This window comes from Saxophila tyrrhenica, assembly GCF_035928015.1.
Source record: "Saxophila tyrrhenica strain CCFEE 5935 chromosome Unknown scaffold_11, whole genome shotgun sequence".
In the NCBI taxonomy this organism is placed as follows: Eukaryota; Fungi; Ascomycota; class Dothideomycetes; order Mycosphaerellales; family Extremaceae; genus Saxophila; species Saxophila tyrrhenica.
The window spans coordinates 926017-941250 of record NW_027041743.1 but is presented as its reverse complement, the minus strand read 5'-3'; the positions used below and the strand labels follow the sequence as shown (position 1 = coordinate 941250).

The following is a 15234-nucleotide window of genomic DNA, read 5'->3' as shown; positions in this document are numbered from 1 at the left end:
CCAAATCCATCCTTGTGTTGCACTTCTACGCAATATACGAATACATCCCTCCATCCTCCCTCTCCATGTAATCCTTATCCACCAACCGATCAATATTCTTCTTAATATCCGCCACGCCCAACACGCCCCGACTCATCGTCGCTTTAATCACCTCCGCCACCAACTCCTGGTGCGAAATCGTCTTCCTTGACTTCATAATCCTGACTATCGCAGCCTGCGTCTCGAAATTCCGGTCCTCGGCGACCCGGATGTGCGTTTCTTTGTTCTCTTCTTTGGTCTCTTTAAGCTGGACCTGGTTGATTTTGACGCGGTACTTGGGGTGCTCGAAGTTGGGGTTCACGGTGAAAGTGTCCGTGGGGTTGATGTCGCGGCCTTTGGGGTGTTTAGTGAGGGGGCGGAGTTTGGCGCAGGCGAGGGATTGGAGGGTGCGTTTGACTTCTTTTTCGGCTGCGGATGGGTTAGCATTCTTGCGTTGACAAGGGGTTGGGGGTACCTACGTAGTCCGGTTTGAGTCAAGATGTACTCGTACTTGAGGTGCTCATCGTAGGAAAGACCGTTGAACAGCACGAGGACGATCGCCTGGAAGCTGGACACGACGAGTTCTTTGCTGCCCTTGCTGAAAGTCGCGCGCATCTGACATTGTGCCAGAGCTGGCTTCCAGTCCAGCTTGCGGCCAGAGTGCTTGGACTTGTAATGGAGCTCGAAGTCGTCGATTGCACGCTTGATGTTCGGCGGTACCGCACAAGGGATGTCGTCGTATGTTGGCCAGGCAGCGGCAGACAGGACGTTGACATTGAGATCGATGTGCTTGCCCTTCTCATATCCAATCCGATCCTCGAGACGCTGCTTGTAAGACTGCATCTCTTCGCGCGCAAGGTCAATGTCCTTGAACATCTGCTCCAGATTCTGGGTAAAGCCCGACCCACACTCAGTCTTCAGTCGCGCCAGCATCGACCGCTCTGCATCTGCCGACGCCGATCGCCCCATGAGCAGACGGCGAGCCAGATCCCTCTTGTAGAAACCCTCGAAGACCGCCTTGCCCTGCACGAAACGGAAGAGATCGAGGACCTGGTCAAGCTGAATGTTGACTTCTTCGTCCTCGTCGACCTCGGCATCTTCGTTGTCCTCCTCAGCAGGTTGGCCATTGGAGGTAAGGACCGGGCGAGGGCCAGTGATGCTGGACGCCCGTCTCGCGGTCAAGACGTCCGGTATCGCTTTCACACCACCACGGAGCAGCTGGTCCACGTATTTCGCAATCATCTCACCGACCTTCTGATTGTCAGTACCCCAGGTAGATTCGGACTTCTTCGTCTTGTTCATGAACACGGCGAAGCTTTCTCGGAGAGCATGACCGATCTGCTCGTCCCGCTCAAAGCACGTCTGCCACGTGAAATCCATTCTTCGCTTCAGAGAGAGCAGTTGCACAATCATGTCGTCGGAGTTGTCGGCGAAAATGATGCTCGTTCCTGTCTCCTCGACCCACCGTGCAAAGGCATGTCTGAGCTCTGCGCCCAGCCGTCGCCGTGCAAGCAGTGCGTATAGAGCTTTGATGTCGCCGCTAGCGCTGTTGTCTAGCATCGACGCCAAAGCTTCGTATTCGGTCAAGTCGGTCTGCTTGCTTTCGATGAGGTGATCCTCCAGAAGTGCAAGAAGGTCTCGTCGAGTGCTTGCGTTCAATGCAAAGTTCTCGCAGCGGGCCATCTCTCGAGCTATCGTTCGATCGGCGACAGCCACGTACTCCGGTACAGGCTTCTCCTCAATGATCTGGTCAGAGGACGTAGCGATATACTCCTGCGTTTGAGCAAGGAATCGCGGTTCAAACGTCGCCGTGTATGTCGAAAGCTCGTGGAACATGTCGACAGCCTGCTTGAACAATTCTTCATTGAATCCAGTGGACTGTGTGCGGTCTGCCGTGACGAGATCGCATGCTCCTTCGATGATGGGCTCTTTCAACTGTCGATCGTGGAAAACGACATCGCGAAACAGCTGCGGTGTGAACTCGGACAAGGTCGGTTTGCTGGATGGCAGCAAGTATGACCGGTCCAGGAAGAAGAATATTGCTCGGACGGTGATCATCTGCTCTTTCCATCGTGCCCATTCGCCCAGCACTCCTTGTAGGATTGTCACGTTGTCGTTGCCCGCCTGCTGCGAGAGTGGAGCCCTCATATCTCGCTCCACATGATCCTTGCATCTCTTCTCCAGCCTCGAGAACAGTGTCGACGCCCCTCCCTGCCGACAGACGTTCTCTACACCCCGATACAAGTCTTCCTTGCTGAACCCGTCATATCCGTCGTTGAAGATGATTGTCAACGCCTGATCCAGCTGTCCCCATATCTTCTCCAGATATGCCTTGCTGTCCCACTGTGTGTTCGTCTTCAGGTTCTTGACAACCAGCTTCTTCGCTCCCGTATGCGAGTTGATCCCCGGACGAGCCTTCATGGCGCCGTTGACACGCTTTGCTTGAGGGGACGTCTGAGGGGTGCCGTTGGTGAGATCAATGACGCCATTGCCGTTGGACATTGGCGAGCGAGATGCGAAGGTATACATGTCGCTGGTGGCAAGGCCTTTGCTTCTCGGTGGAGTGGTAGTCTCACAAACGTCCGGTCGTGCTCGTTTACTGTTGGGAGAGGTGGCGGTAGTGTTAACGTGTGGCTTCTGTTGCCCGGCGAAGAGGGACTGGAGGGTTTGCTGCTTTGCAGGGTCGTTGGAATCCTGCCGGCTTGCACGCTTGCGCTTTCGGTCGACACCAGCGGTAGGAGGAGATGACTTCATGTGAGTCTCCCGGCTACAGCTTGTTCGATACGATTGTGGTGTGGAGAGGTTGAAGACATGGAGCTATCGATAGCTGGAGAGCGGCTAGCGCACGGAGCTATGAAGTAATCGCCGAGCAGTCTTCCACACCAGAGAACTTACATTACAGCGCCTGTTGACTTGACAATCGGGAGAAGAACTCAGTCTGGAGATGGGACGTATTTCCACAGCGCGGTCTGAGGTGCTGTGAAAGGGACAACGACCTTCTCCCAAGCCACGAAATCCATATGAGCTCAGCATGGAGAACATCGACACCGCAATAGCAGCCGCCATCGAGAACTACCACGAGCTCAATGCTGCCGTCGTGGACGAGCTCGTAGAAGAACCAAGCCCACTGGAGTTCATGCAATTCGTGAGCAGGAACAGGCCGTTCGTTGTTAGGAAAGCTGCTTCAGATTGGGATGCATTAAAGCACTGGGATGCTCAGTATCTTCGGCGGGTTATGGGCAGTGAGCCAGTGCAAGTGGCTGTGACGCCGCGAGGGTATGTCGGTGACAAGTTCTGGTTTGGATAGAGTTGGTAGTAACATATGTTCGTAGCAATGCAGATGCTGTTGTAGAAGATGAAAACGGACAACCCCTCTTCGTGCAGCCTCATGAAACCCCAGAGCCCTTCAACGAGTTCCTTGACTACGTCCACCAAGACACCCAGTGTCCACCAGAGCAGCAAAATGGTCGCAATGTCAAGTATGCCCAGACCCGTACGTCCATCTCCCCCCCTTCTCCAATCCATCTCTTTGACGATCTTCCAGAGAACGACAACCTCCGAGAAGAATACTACTCCCTCCTCCCCGACATCCCCGAGTCCATCCCCTTCGCCCGTCTCGCCCTCGAGAAGGAACCCGACGCCATCAATCTTTGGTATCAGACTCATGGGCAGAACCCTGACAGGTATGAGACCTCCGCTGACCCTGTTATCTTTCTGTTTTTAGGATCGGCAACGAGCGGTCCGTAACCGCCCTTCACAAGGACAACTACGAGAACATCTACGTTCAGATCCGCGGGCAGAAGCACTTTGTCCTGCTCTCGCCGGTGGAGATGCCGTGTGTGAATGAGCAACTGCTTGAGCAAGCGAGGTATGTGCCGGAGCAAGAAAGTGGGAAGCTGGTGATCGAGCGGAGTGAAGGAGGAGAGACGTTGCCGTTCGCTACCTGGGATCCTGATGAGCCTGGTGAGCGTACGACGCCGTTTTCACATCTCGCGAAGCCATTGAAAGCGACTTTAGAGGAGGGGGATATGCTGTATCTACCTGCGATGTAAGCTCAACCAGACCTCAGTGCCAACCTCAGCTGACATGAAGCAGGTGGTACCACAAGGTCAGCCAGACCGCTGGAGAGGAGGGCTTCGCCTGCGCGGTGAACGCGTGGTATGATATGGAGTTTGCGGGAGGCTTCTGGACGGCCAACAGTTTCTTGAGGGATGTGATGGGGGCAGCGTCGAAGGTTGTGAAGTATCCTGCCCTCCAAATGAGTGACGAACGATGATTGAAGTGACGTGTGGACAACTCTTATGCTGCTCTTTCTCTTCCGCCTTTTCTGTGTGAAGTCGAGGCGTTGTGTGCCGCGTGAAAACTCTGCTCGATGGAGATGGTCGTCGTGGGCAGTCGAGCATCAGCGAAGGATGATGGCCGGGTGTGTTCGGTCTGGAGGTGGTGGTATCGTGAAGTGTAGGGATGACAGGGTGATGCTTCTTCTCCAGCCTCTGGTTTCCGACCAAAGGATCTGATGAAAAAGGTGTGTTCGCGTCTCAAGGAAGTAGTGCGATACCAAGGACACGGTGCCCCGGCACATGTGCAAGCACAGCGGTGCCAGGACGGGTTGCAAAAATAAGAATAATCTTGAATGAGTCCGTAGACTCGTTTCAGACTGCGAGGAGTGTCAGTGGATGCGGTGCTGGTGAAAATTGGAGGGTGTACTCACGATTAAACTGAAAAGAACAGATACTACACTTGATCTGAATCACAGTACTGTTAGCAGATGTGAAGATCTGAGGGCGTTGTAGTAGACACTGACCTAAGCCAAAAGGCAAAGAGAGCTGGGAAGGGAAGAGGGTTTGCCAAAGGAATCGAGCTTCTCTTGTTCTGCAAATTCGCGCTAGTGCTGACGGTCCAATTAGTCGTGGTTATCGTCCAGGCCAATAGGCTGATAGGAAGAGGAGCCATAAAGCTGAACAGCTACGTTGGTTGGAGCGGACCTGTATCCGGCTTCACGGCCCTTTTTTCTGTCTGGAGGCTATCGATGCGACTTTTGAATGGCAGGGTCATGAGGTCCGGCCGGTCGACTTCTAGCATGTTCAAATGTTCTTCTGATCTTCAACGACGACTGACTTCCATTCACAACGAAATTTCGATTGTATGCGGCCACAGGATCTGTATATTCATCGAGCAGTAGGTTTGTGGTATCGCCGAGATCTTTATATGCTACAGGCCGGAACCGAACAGAGTCGTGTTCTCATTAAAAGACATCCTTCTATTCCTATAAGATTGAATTAATTACCAGCCGGCAGGAATATACCGGAGTACGCTGATATCTGACGGAGCAATGACACGCCCTTCACCGCCGCGACAGCTGCATTACATCGACCGCGAAAAATACGGCCAAGACGTCCTACTCGAAGAGGAGAGTTTCTCATGGTACGATCGAAAAAGATTCTTCAATGTCAAACTTGGACCAGTCCTGCATGAGAGGTACCAAGTGCTAGCGAAACTGGGCTACGGCTCTGTACATACTGCTTGGTTGGGTCGAGGTTTGAAGTAAGGCCTCCATAGTGCTCTCAGGACCGGTGCTACGTCGACGACGCAGCAGCAAACAGCGCTATGTCACCGTCAAAGTGTACATGACCGGACACCGTCAAGCTTTGAATGAAGTGAATGTGCTCAGACACCTGCAGTCCCCCTCCTCTCAACATCCAGGGTCGAGGCTAGTGCGACGACTGTTCGACTCGTTTGAGCTCAATGGCGCTGTTGGAAAACATATCTGCATCGTACATGAGCCACTAAGCTTGACGATGCGCGGCATCCGTGAGATAGCGGGTGGACAGATTCCTCCAGACATCCTTCGACCCATGCTGTACGGGCTTCTCCTAGACTTGGAGTTCCTACATTCAGACGCCCACATAGTGTACATCGGTTCGTCAAACCGTTTGGTGTGCTTCTAATGATTGAAATGGCTCATCAGGTGTACAGAAATCCAAGAGGGAAACGTCATGCTCTCCATCACCGATCCAACCATCCTGGACGAAGTTCTCGAGGCGGAGGCAGAGGATCTCCAGCCTTCGAAAGTCGACGGCGATCCCATCATTTACCCATCAGTCGACATCGATATGCCAGACGATCCGGGCCAGCCAGTGATATGCGATTTTGGCGATGCGAAGGTTGGGACAGGTCCGTTCGAGGGCGAAGTCATGCCGGACCTATACCGCGCTGCTGAAATCCTGCTCAAAATCGCGTGGGACAGCAAGACTGACATATGGGCTTTCGGCTTGATGGTAAGCTCTCGGAACAACCCTTGACATGGCTTGTTCACTTACTCCAAAGCAGACTTGGGACCTCCTAGAAGGAAAGCACCTCTTCAACGAGCGACTCCCAAGCCGGGAAGAGTCCAGCGAGGCGCATCTGGTCAGGATGGTGTCGCTTCTCGGTCCTCCCCCGAAGGACCTGTTGGAACGAAGCAGCGTTCCTGAGAAGTTCTTCGACAACGAAGGTAAGTCAATGATGCTGATACAAGAGAGACATCTACTGAAAGCTCGTATAGGCAAGCTTAAAGCTGGCGGGAAGATTGGAACGGCGCTGGAGGACGGAAAGGTATTCTGGAAGGGAAGGAGAAGTCCAAATACCTGAGGTTCATGCGGAAGATGCTTTGCTGGCGCCCAGAAGACCGTGTCACTGCCAAAGAGCTTTTGGAAGATCCATGGCTGTTGGGACAATGACAAGCAGTCGGACAATGTCCGCGATGAACCAAGCATTTCATGTATCTTGTCCTTACGCCGTCTACGTTGAGAGTCTTGTACTGTGACCGCGCAGGCTGCTCATTGTGAGAGTAAGAAGTTCAGCCTCGATATTCACGTGAAGTCAGTAGCGAGGTAGTGAAGTCTTGCGCACGGACCTTTTTACGTCATCTTGAAAACGCGAAACGCGTGACACTTCGATCTTCGGGCAGCGCTCACGACACCTTCACCAAACCTTTGCTATTTGCTTCTACCTCCATGGCTCTGACGACTTGCTCAATCACTACACTGGCTTAGCGAACACACCACCATGGCTGGCACAAGGTCCTCACGGCGGCAGCAGAGCCGCCTCACGTTCACACCACTTCCATCCTCAAGCCCCGCCGCGAAGGGCTACAACGCCCAGATCCAAAGCCGCGCTGCCGCAGTATCTATCGACAGCCCTGCAAAGAGGCGCAAAATATCAAACAACAGCAACGCGAGCGCAAACATTCCAACTCCAGCCGCATCACATGAAGAGGAAGATGGAGGTAGCGAAAGTGAACCCGTGCGGTCAACGCAGCGGAAGAGCGTGCAGCAGGCGACCAAGAAGCGGTCCAGGGCTACGCAGAAGCCGCTAGACTTCTCCAGCTCACGGGATCCTGAATCGTTCAGCTCACCTGTGCGACTAGCTTCGTCACCTTCGAGGCCTCAGTCTTCTGCCCAGGCTGGCATGTTCACTTCTCAGCGGAGCCGCCGGCCAGTGGTGGATGTCTCAAGCGAGGAGTCGGACGAAGAGCTTCCGTCAGTGTCTCAGCTTGCCACGCGAAAGAAACGCAGTCAGCAGTCGAAGGGCAAAAGCGGGAGCAGGAGAACAAGAAGCACACAACCACCAGTCGCGATCAACGACTCAAGCGATGACGACGTAGTGGTCACACACCAGCGATCGGACCCTATCAACATCGAAAGTGACGAAGAGGACGAGGAAGACGAAATGCCGACGACCACAGGCACACAACGACGCAAGCGGCAACGTCGCGGCTCGCACAACAGCTTCATTAGCTCTTCGCCGCCACGCATGGCCAGCAGTGACAGCGATAGCGACATTGAGATCATCGAGCGGCCGAGGAAGCGAGCCCGAGCAGCTAGTGAAGATGACGAGGACGAGCCCACCACACCTCGACGAAAGATGCTTTCACAACAGGAGAAGGAGGAGCTAGCAGAAGACATCGACTTTTTAAAAGACAGTGGTGAAGATGACGCGCCGCGTGGTTCCCGAGCGACCCAGAGTGGACCGAAGAACGCGAGGATGACAGCGCTCGAACAGCTACGTCGTAAGAGAGCCGGTGCGCCTGCAACCGCCGAAGAGGATGGGGAGGAAGGAGAAGACAAAGAACAGCCTGAAGAGTCGCGTGCTGGCAGCTTGGAGGAGGAGAACGACGACGCTGACGCTGGACCCATGAGCAGCGCGCGCTTCTTCCGCGAGGACGAGTACGATGCTGAGTTCGTGGAGGAGGGAGACGAGGATGAGCCTCTCGGTATTCCGAGCCTCCCGATCAAATACTCGAGATATGCAAAGATGCGGCCTAAGGAGTTATTCGAATTCGCTGTCGAATGGATGGTTCAGAAGAAGATCAACCCGGCCTTTGACTCGACTGACGAAGTCTACGAACTCACCTTCCGCAAGCTCAACGATGAGACCAAAGGCCTGGTGAAGTCAAAGTTTGTTTCCAGCGTCTGGACACAAGAGTTCGCAATCGCCCTGCAAGCCAGGCCGGACTTTGCAGAGCAGGCGATTCCGGCAGAGCAAGATACCTGTGACGCATGCAACCGTACTGGACATCCGGCTACGTTTGAGATGCAGTTTCAAGGCAAGCCGTATCACCCAGAGACTTTGGAAGAGGTAGACGGGAACGATGCAGAGGATGAAGACGACGATGACGTAGATGCAGGCGACCGACCTGGCCGAGATGCTGACGGTAGGGTCGTCGAGCCTGAGAACCGCATCTTCCGCGTTGGGAAGTTCTGCAGGATCAACGCTATTACTGCCCATCCATTGCAGCACTGGCGCCACCATCTGAACGAAGTTGTTGTTGAGTGGTTGGTTAATCATGGGTACAACACTCCGCAGAGGATTGTCGAGAGGGACGGTTGGAGCATTGCGAAGAGGGGCCAGCTCGCGCAGCAGATCACCGACCGCATGAAGACGGAGGGCGTGATCAAGGAGCTTTGGAAGACGTTCAGCCGTAATGTTGATGATGCGCGGAATGCGAAGCAGGGCGGAAGGGCGAGATTCTAGCAGGATTACCAACGGGGACTGGGCAGAGCGTGCTGGTCAGCAAGGAAGAGTCCCGGTATGAGCGACGAAGTATCAAGTCGGGCCTGCTGGTCTGACAGAACCACGAGTGCAAACGCGGTTGGAAGACGTTGCAGATACGCTAGATAGCACCGCGAGATGCTGTAGCACAGTCACATCCTCATCCTTTGCCTAATTCTCAACACGAAGGATCCGGTATTCCGCTGCTCACTTCAATGGCCACTGTAAGGCTGAGCACATTAAAGACTGGTTCACTTTCACTGGCCTTTCATCCCTTCGGTTCCTGCAGATCACCGTGGCGCAGCATAGCTTCTGCCTCAATTTCAGCTCCAGCAAATCTGCAAACCATCAAGTTTCACCGTTCATTCACTGTTGACGTGACGTCCCGTGCTTCAATCAACCTCACTTCTTGAACAGACCTCACTTCTTCTTTATACCCCTTCACCACACTCTTAACATCCACCACACTTCACTACCAGATCCACGGCACACAAGCACAAAGATGGGTGTGAGTACCCCCACCTTCCGCCCCTCCGCTACGTCATCGTTGGAGGGCCGTAAAGAATGGTGAAGAGACTGACAACGGGTGTAGTTGGCCTCGAAACTCGCGGCCGCACAGGGTGGCGCGGCGGCTGTTGCCAACTACAGCGGCGGTGGGCAACAGCAGTACCCTCCGCCGGGTCAGCAGCAAGGCCCAGGGGCTCAAGCAGGCGGCTATGTAAGTGGCATGTGACGACAACGCGCAACTGCTTCCAGGTTGCTTCGGAATCATCGGTCCCTGACTTTCACCTTCTTTGCACAGCCTGGGAAACCTTCCTACCAAGCCTATCCCGGTGGCGCTCCTCCCCCAGTGAGTGCTTCCTTCCTTTGACTTGACATCCTTCTTCACACATTCTTCCTTCTCAACCTGCTATCTCTCCCGGACCTCACACCTCAACAACTTCACAACACATCCGACGCGACTACACCAGCACATGCCTTTGGCCTCACGACTAGCTGCCGGCGGAGCGGCGGCTCCTCCACCTGGAGGTTCAGCGCCGCCTTACCCTACTGCGCTGCAACCGGGCTATCCGCAACAGCAACAACAGCAACCGCCGAACGCGGGATACCAGTCCCCTGCGCCAGGTAACTACGGCCAGCAACAGTATTCACGGCCCCCTCCACCTCCGCCGGGTCAGTCGCAAGGCGGCTACCCGGGTCAAGCGCCTTCGTATGGAACACCGCAGCCGCAGAGTCAACAGCCATACGGCCAGCCGCCGGGATACCCACCTCAGCAGCAGCAGCAGCAGCAGGGATACGGATATGTTCGTTGCTTCACAGAATCACGTTTGCGCTCTACCACATGGTGACATGTACTGACTTTCATGTGATTGCAGGGCGGACCTCCACCAGGCCAACAAGGCTACGGCCAAGCTCCTCCACCAGGCCAACAGCAATACGGCCAGGCTCCACCCGGCGGTCAGTATGGCGGCGCTCCACCGCAGATGTCTGGGCCGCAAGACGTGGCAGGTTACCAGCGTCAGCTAGAGCAGGCGATTCAAGAGAAGCAGCTACAAGTTTTCTACCCACCCGGCTCGCCCCAGATTCCGCAAATCGCAGCCCGCGCGGCTCAGCAGATCGACCGTCTATGCCAAGCGTGGCACATCCAGAAAGAGATCGCGAATGATATTGTCAGACTCGCTCTCTACGATGTGATCATCTACATCGACGACAGCGGCTCCATGTCGTTCGAGGAGAACGGCGAGCGTATCAAGGACCTCCAGCTTATCCTGCAGAGAGTCGCATTCGCCGCCACGCTCTTCGACGAAGACGGCATCGAGATCCGCTTCATGAACGACGAGGAGATCCCGCCGCAGCAGCTGAGCCACATCAGGTCCGACCAGCAGATCGAGCAGATCATGCGTAGCAAGCGCTACAAGGGTCTGACGCCTTTCGGCACGAAGTTGAGGGAGAAGGTGCTGGATCCGCTCGTGATTTCGAAGATGCGCAGCAACCAGTTCCGCAAGCCGGTTCTCATCATCGGTATCACGGACGGCCAGCCTGCAGGCGAGAAGGCGGATGCTCTTAGTGACACCATCCGTTACGCTCATCAGCAGTGCCAGCAGAGCGGATTGAACGGGCAGCCGTTGGGTCAGGGCGCTGTTGCGTTCCAGTTCGCGCAGGTGGGAAATGACCAAAAGGCGACTGAGTTCCTGGCGAAGCTGGACAACGATCCGCAGATCGGCAGCATGGTTGACTGCACGTCGAGTATGTTAAAGACGATCCGACCAATACCTCAGGAGCTACGCTAATATGGTCGCAGACTACGAGAACGAGTCCGCCGAGATGTCGCGTGCTCAGCCACCCGTCGACCTCACGCCTGATCTCTGGATGATCAAGTTGATTATGGGTGCCATTGATCCATCCTACGACACCAAGGACGAGAAGAAGCAGATGGGCGGCGGCATGCCACCAGGACCTCAGCAAGGGTATGGACAGCCTCAACAATATGGAGCTCCACCACCTGGCCAGTACGGACAGCAGCAGCCTCAGTATGGCCAGCAGCAGCCCGGCGGCTATCCACCACAGCAGCAGGGGTACGGCCAGCCACCGCCAGGCCAGCAGGGCTACGGACGTCCTCCGCCAGGTCCTCCGGGTCAAGGTGGTTATCCTCCCCAACAAGGTGGGTATCCTCCACAGCAGCAGGGAGGTTACGGAGGAGGTCCACCTCGATACTAGACGTGGTGAAAGGAACTAGGACCAGTTCTGGAGCTTCTCATGTAAGGAGAAGGCTTGCGTGGGATGCCATGACCTTCTACATGGTTTGATGCTTGCGATGAGAAGCTTTCAGGTTTGATGAGCGATGACATACGATCCTGGTCTCCTGCTTGTGTTCTTTCTTCCAAAAGTTCGAGCGAGATAGGGTACCAGAAGGTAGCTGATATGAAGTAATGATCAGACATTGACACCACTTTCTCCTCCCTCCTTTTCAACAAAGCTTCTTTACAAAGGGTTTGGAAGAACCTTACTTCATCTCAGTACAGGTACTTTGCATTGGGATCGATGCATTCGATGCGTTCGACGACGACGAGCCCATATGGATGGGAGGCTTCTCCAAGAGATGATCACTTAAGATGCAGCGCCTTGTTGCATTCTACATTCGAGCAGAAGCCCGGAACGCCTGCGTATCTGCTCGCGGATGGTAAGGTTTTCCGAAACACCAGCCATAGCTATGTGCCTTCACTCATCACGCTAGCTCTTCGAATACTTAGGGTTGATCATCGATGCTGCGCTTGGGCATGTATATTTGCCGCTCCTTGGTTGCACTTGGTACGAAGCTACAACACCAGTCCGTGGGGACACGGATATAGACTTCCATGTCAAAGCTGACAACGCCGAAATTGCAGATATGCAGCAAATCCTTAAAAGTAAAAAGTACGCCTGATACTAATAGACAGTTGGACTTTATCCGCAACTTGGTAGCAATCTGTCAGAACATCCTGAAGGAGGAAGGGGAGTAAGTGGTCATACTCGGTTGGTGTGTATCAAATACTGACCTATAGCAGTGACAGGCCAGAGGCCGTAGAAATGGCCAGCCGGGCACATCTGGCAGTGTTCTCCCAGATCAATTCCACCTGGAAAGGCCACATGACTCTTTTTGGCGGGCTGTCGGTGTTTGTGAGAAGATCCATCACACTGATCGCTCGAACTAGGTGGTTGGATTAGCTTGACCACCTGTACGCCCGTTGATGGGGTTACTCGCAATGCTTCCTCGATGCTTCCAAGGCCTCCTAGCACTGGTCATCGTGTTCGCAAGTAGCGAGCGTAAGTTACATCGTTTCTATTACTTGAACGAAAGCTGGTGATAAAGATATCCTTCGTGTGGTATCTCGACAGTCCGATGGAGGAAACAGGAAAGTATCAAGTCCGCGTGACGTGTGATTGGGGATAAGGAGAGGGGTCACCTGAAATCAGCGCTGATGTACGTAAATCATCACTACTAGGAACCGCCTGAACGCGTAGATGTTAGGCAGATCTCAGGATGAAATACATGACGGACCTTCAATAGCTCTGGATGACAGTGAGAGTATCGGATACAGTCCAAGTCGGATTTACCATTCGCGAGACGATCGCTAGAGCCTCAGGTGTAGACACCGTCGGAAACTGGATTCCTTGGACGGCAGCCAGAGCCTCGAATGCAGTCTACGTCAGAACCCTCATCTACCGGACGACAGCTAGAGCCTCAGATGTAGACCACGTCGGGACTCTCATCCACCGGATAATAGCTAGAGCCCCAAATGCAGCCCACGTCGGAACGTCAATCCCTTCGCCAGCAGGTAAGGGCCTTATATGCGCCGTATGTCGGAACATCAGTCTCTTCGCCAGCAGGTAAGGGCCTCATATGCTGGCCACGTCGGAACATCAACCCCTTCGCCAGTAGGTAAGAGCTTCATGTGCGGTCCACGTCGGAACTTCTAGGCTCTTAGAGACAGCCAGGCCTCAAGATGTTGGGCACGCCAGACCTTCTATGTTCTTGAAGATAGCCAGAGCCGCAGCTGCTGTCTACCTTGGACCTTGTAAGGCTTAGAGGATGGCGACGCTGGCTATGGAGGACATGTCGGCGACTGGGAGGCTCAGGACGATAGTGACGACAGATTGTCGATGGCATGTCGAGTGTCGTTTGCATTGAATGCAATGAGAACCGTCCATGGTTCCCACGCTGGAACCCTATACAGCTATGACCAGTGATTAGAGAGCATGTCTTCCACGTTCCTTTGATTGTTGTCACCTGCTGAAGCTCTTACCACGAAAACTCGCAATTTTACATCGAACTTATGGATTGAGGGTTCTCCCAGACACAATGCTGGAGCATTCCGAGTTTGATCATAGCCTCGAAACGTCTGCTCGCTCATTAGTCCATAGCAAGTTCTACAAGGGCTTAATCAGACCTCTGAAAATCTTTCACATCAATGTTGAATTCGAGAATCTTGCTTTAGTCCTTCTACCCATCACTCATGGAATCAAGACCTGTGTGTTGACTTCCTGATACACGACGCAAAGACCGAAGACAATCAGTTCTTGAACGCCATCGCTGTTTGTACGTTGAAGTCGCCCTCCCAATGCAAGCGGTGTTGAAGCAGCTGTTGAGTAGCAGCTTCTGCTCGTCAAAGTCTACCAGTACCTGACCCTACTTCTTCTCTTCAAGTCCATACCCGCCAATGCCCTGCATGTGGTGGTAAGCCTTCCCTTCAGCACCTTGCCCTCTGCGCGGTCCCCGTTCTTCTAGATCCTCGCGTAGCCACTGCAGTACCAACTGACCAAGGCGACTGTTGCCCTCAGCGCCACCATCTGTAGGCGGGACTTCAAACGTGCCCATCTCACCCCATTTCTTCACACGCCCAAGAGACATATGAACGAGGTGCGTAGGCCACGCAGCCAAGTTGTCGAGAATATGCGTCGCGTACACGATCGTACAGCTCCGGCTCTCCGTCTCCCGCTTCAGGAATTGAAGGAAGTTGTGGCGAGACAGGAGGTCCAGATCAACCGTAATCTCGTCCAACAACAACACCGTCCAAGGCCTCAACAGCCCCATGCAAAGCTGCACCCGTCTGCGCTCGCCATCCGAAACCGCGTGCAAATGCCAGCTTAGATCCACGTCTAGAATCCGTACCAGCTCATCGCGGCGCTCGGGGTAGTGGTCCCCGCCGACACTCTTCAGTAGTTCCGGCACGGCGATATCAGTGCGCACGATCGGGTTCAGCACCCATTCCAGACCAAGGTAGGTCACGCCTTCCAGGCCAGTGGCGAAGGGGTCGATACCGGCAATGCTTACGGTGTTGGAAGGGGCCATGCGTTTGCCGGAGAGGAGGCGGAGGAGGGTTGTTTTGCCCGCGCCATTTGCTCTTGTGGATTTAGCATTCCGTGTAGTAAATGAATTGGGGCGTTGGGCTTCTTACCGCCTATGAGGAGACTGCGAGAGCCGGGAGGGAGGTCGAGGCCAATGTTGCGGAGGCCAGTGCTGCCGTCAGGGAAGGCGAAGGTGAGGTTGTTTACGGTGATTGAGGGGGCGGGCGCCATGGTGGTTCTCTTGTGCCTGATTGTTAAGGTATGGGAGTGGAACGAAAGAAATAATTAGTATGGAGTAGCGGTAATGGATGTCGGTCTGGGCCTGTGCTCCGGTAGATTCTCGGGCGATCACATGCA

General features: G+C 54.3%; 6 protein-coding genes across 6 annotated transcripts; 4 read left to right on the top strand and 2 right to left on the bottom strand.

Moving 5' to 3' along the window:
• Nucleotides 1-25: 25 nt before the first annotated feature.
• Nucleotides 26-2772, bottom strand: LTR77_007437 (uncharacterized protein; the record flags this gene model as incomplete). Its single annotated transcript, XM_064804674.1, has 2 exons — nt 26-447; nt 498-2772. 2 exons carry the CDS (start codon nt 2770-2772, stop codon nt 26-28), a joined length of 2697 nt encoding a protein of 898 aa, XP_064657444.1.
• Nucleotides 2773-3049: 277 nt separating this feature from the next.
• LTR77_007436 (uncharacterized protein) lies at nt 3050-4294 on the top strand (the record flags this gene model as incomplete). The annotated part of the gene is made up of 4 exons (XM_064804673.1): nt 3050-3294; nt 3351-3671; nt 3743-4066; nt 4114-4294. 4 exons carry the CDS (start codon nt 3050-3052, stop codon nt 4292-4294), a joined length of 1071 nt encoding a protein of 356 aa, XP_064657443.1.
• A 1522-nt stretch (nt 4295-5816) lies between these two features.
• LTR77_007435 (uncharacterized protein) lies at nt 5817-6648 on the top strand (the record flags this gene model as incomplete). Its single annotated transcript, XM_064804672.1, has 4 exons — nt 5817-5937; nt 5995-6296; nt 6349-6511; nt 6563-6648. 4 exons carry the CDS (start codon nt 5817-5819, stop codon nt 6646-6648), a joined length of 672 nt encoding a protein of 223 aa, XP_064657442.1.
• A 417-nt stretch (nt 6649-7065) lies between these two features.
• LTR77_007434 (uncharacterized protein) lies at nt 7066-9033 on the top strand (the record flags this gene model as incomplete). Its single annotated transcript, XM_064804671.1, has 1 exon — nt 7066-9033. The coding sequence occupies one exon, from the start codon at nt 7066-7068 to the stop codon at nt 9031-9033; it is 1968 nt and encodes a 655-aa protein (XP_064657441.1).
• Nucleotides 9034-9553: 520 nt separating this feature from the next.
• On the top strand, nt 9554-11769 carry LTR77_007433 (uncharacterized protein; the record flags this gene model as incomplete). The annotated part of the gene is made up of 6 exons (XM_064804670.1): nt 9554-9559; nt 9644-9769; nt 9854-9901; nt 10023-10355; nt 10428-11298; nt 11354-11769. The coding sequence occupies 6 exons, from the start codon at nt 9554-9556 to the stop codon at nt 11767-11769; spliced, it is 1800 nt and encodes a 599-aa protein (XP_064657440.1).
• Nucleotides 11770-14218: 2449 nt separating this feature from the next.
• CAF16 (CCR4-NOT regulatory complex component) lies at nt 14219-15108 on the bottom strand (the record flags this gene model as incomplete). The annotated part of the gene is made up of 2 exons (XM_064804669.1): nt 14219-14931; nt 14988-15108. 2 exons carry the CDS (start codon nt 15106-15108, stop codon nt 14219-14221), a joined length of 834 nt encoding a protein of 277 aa, XP_064657439.1.
• Between the last annotated feature and the right edge of the window lie 126 nt (nt 15109-15234).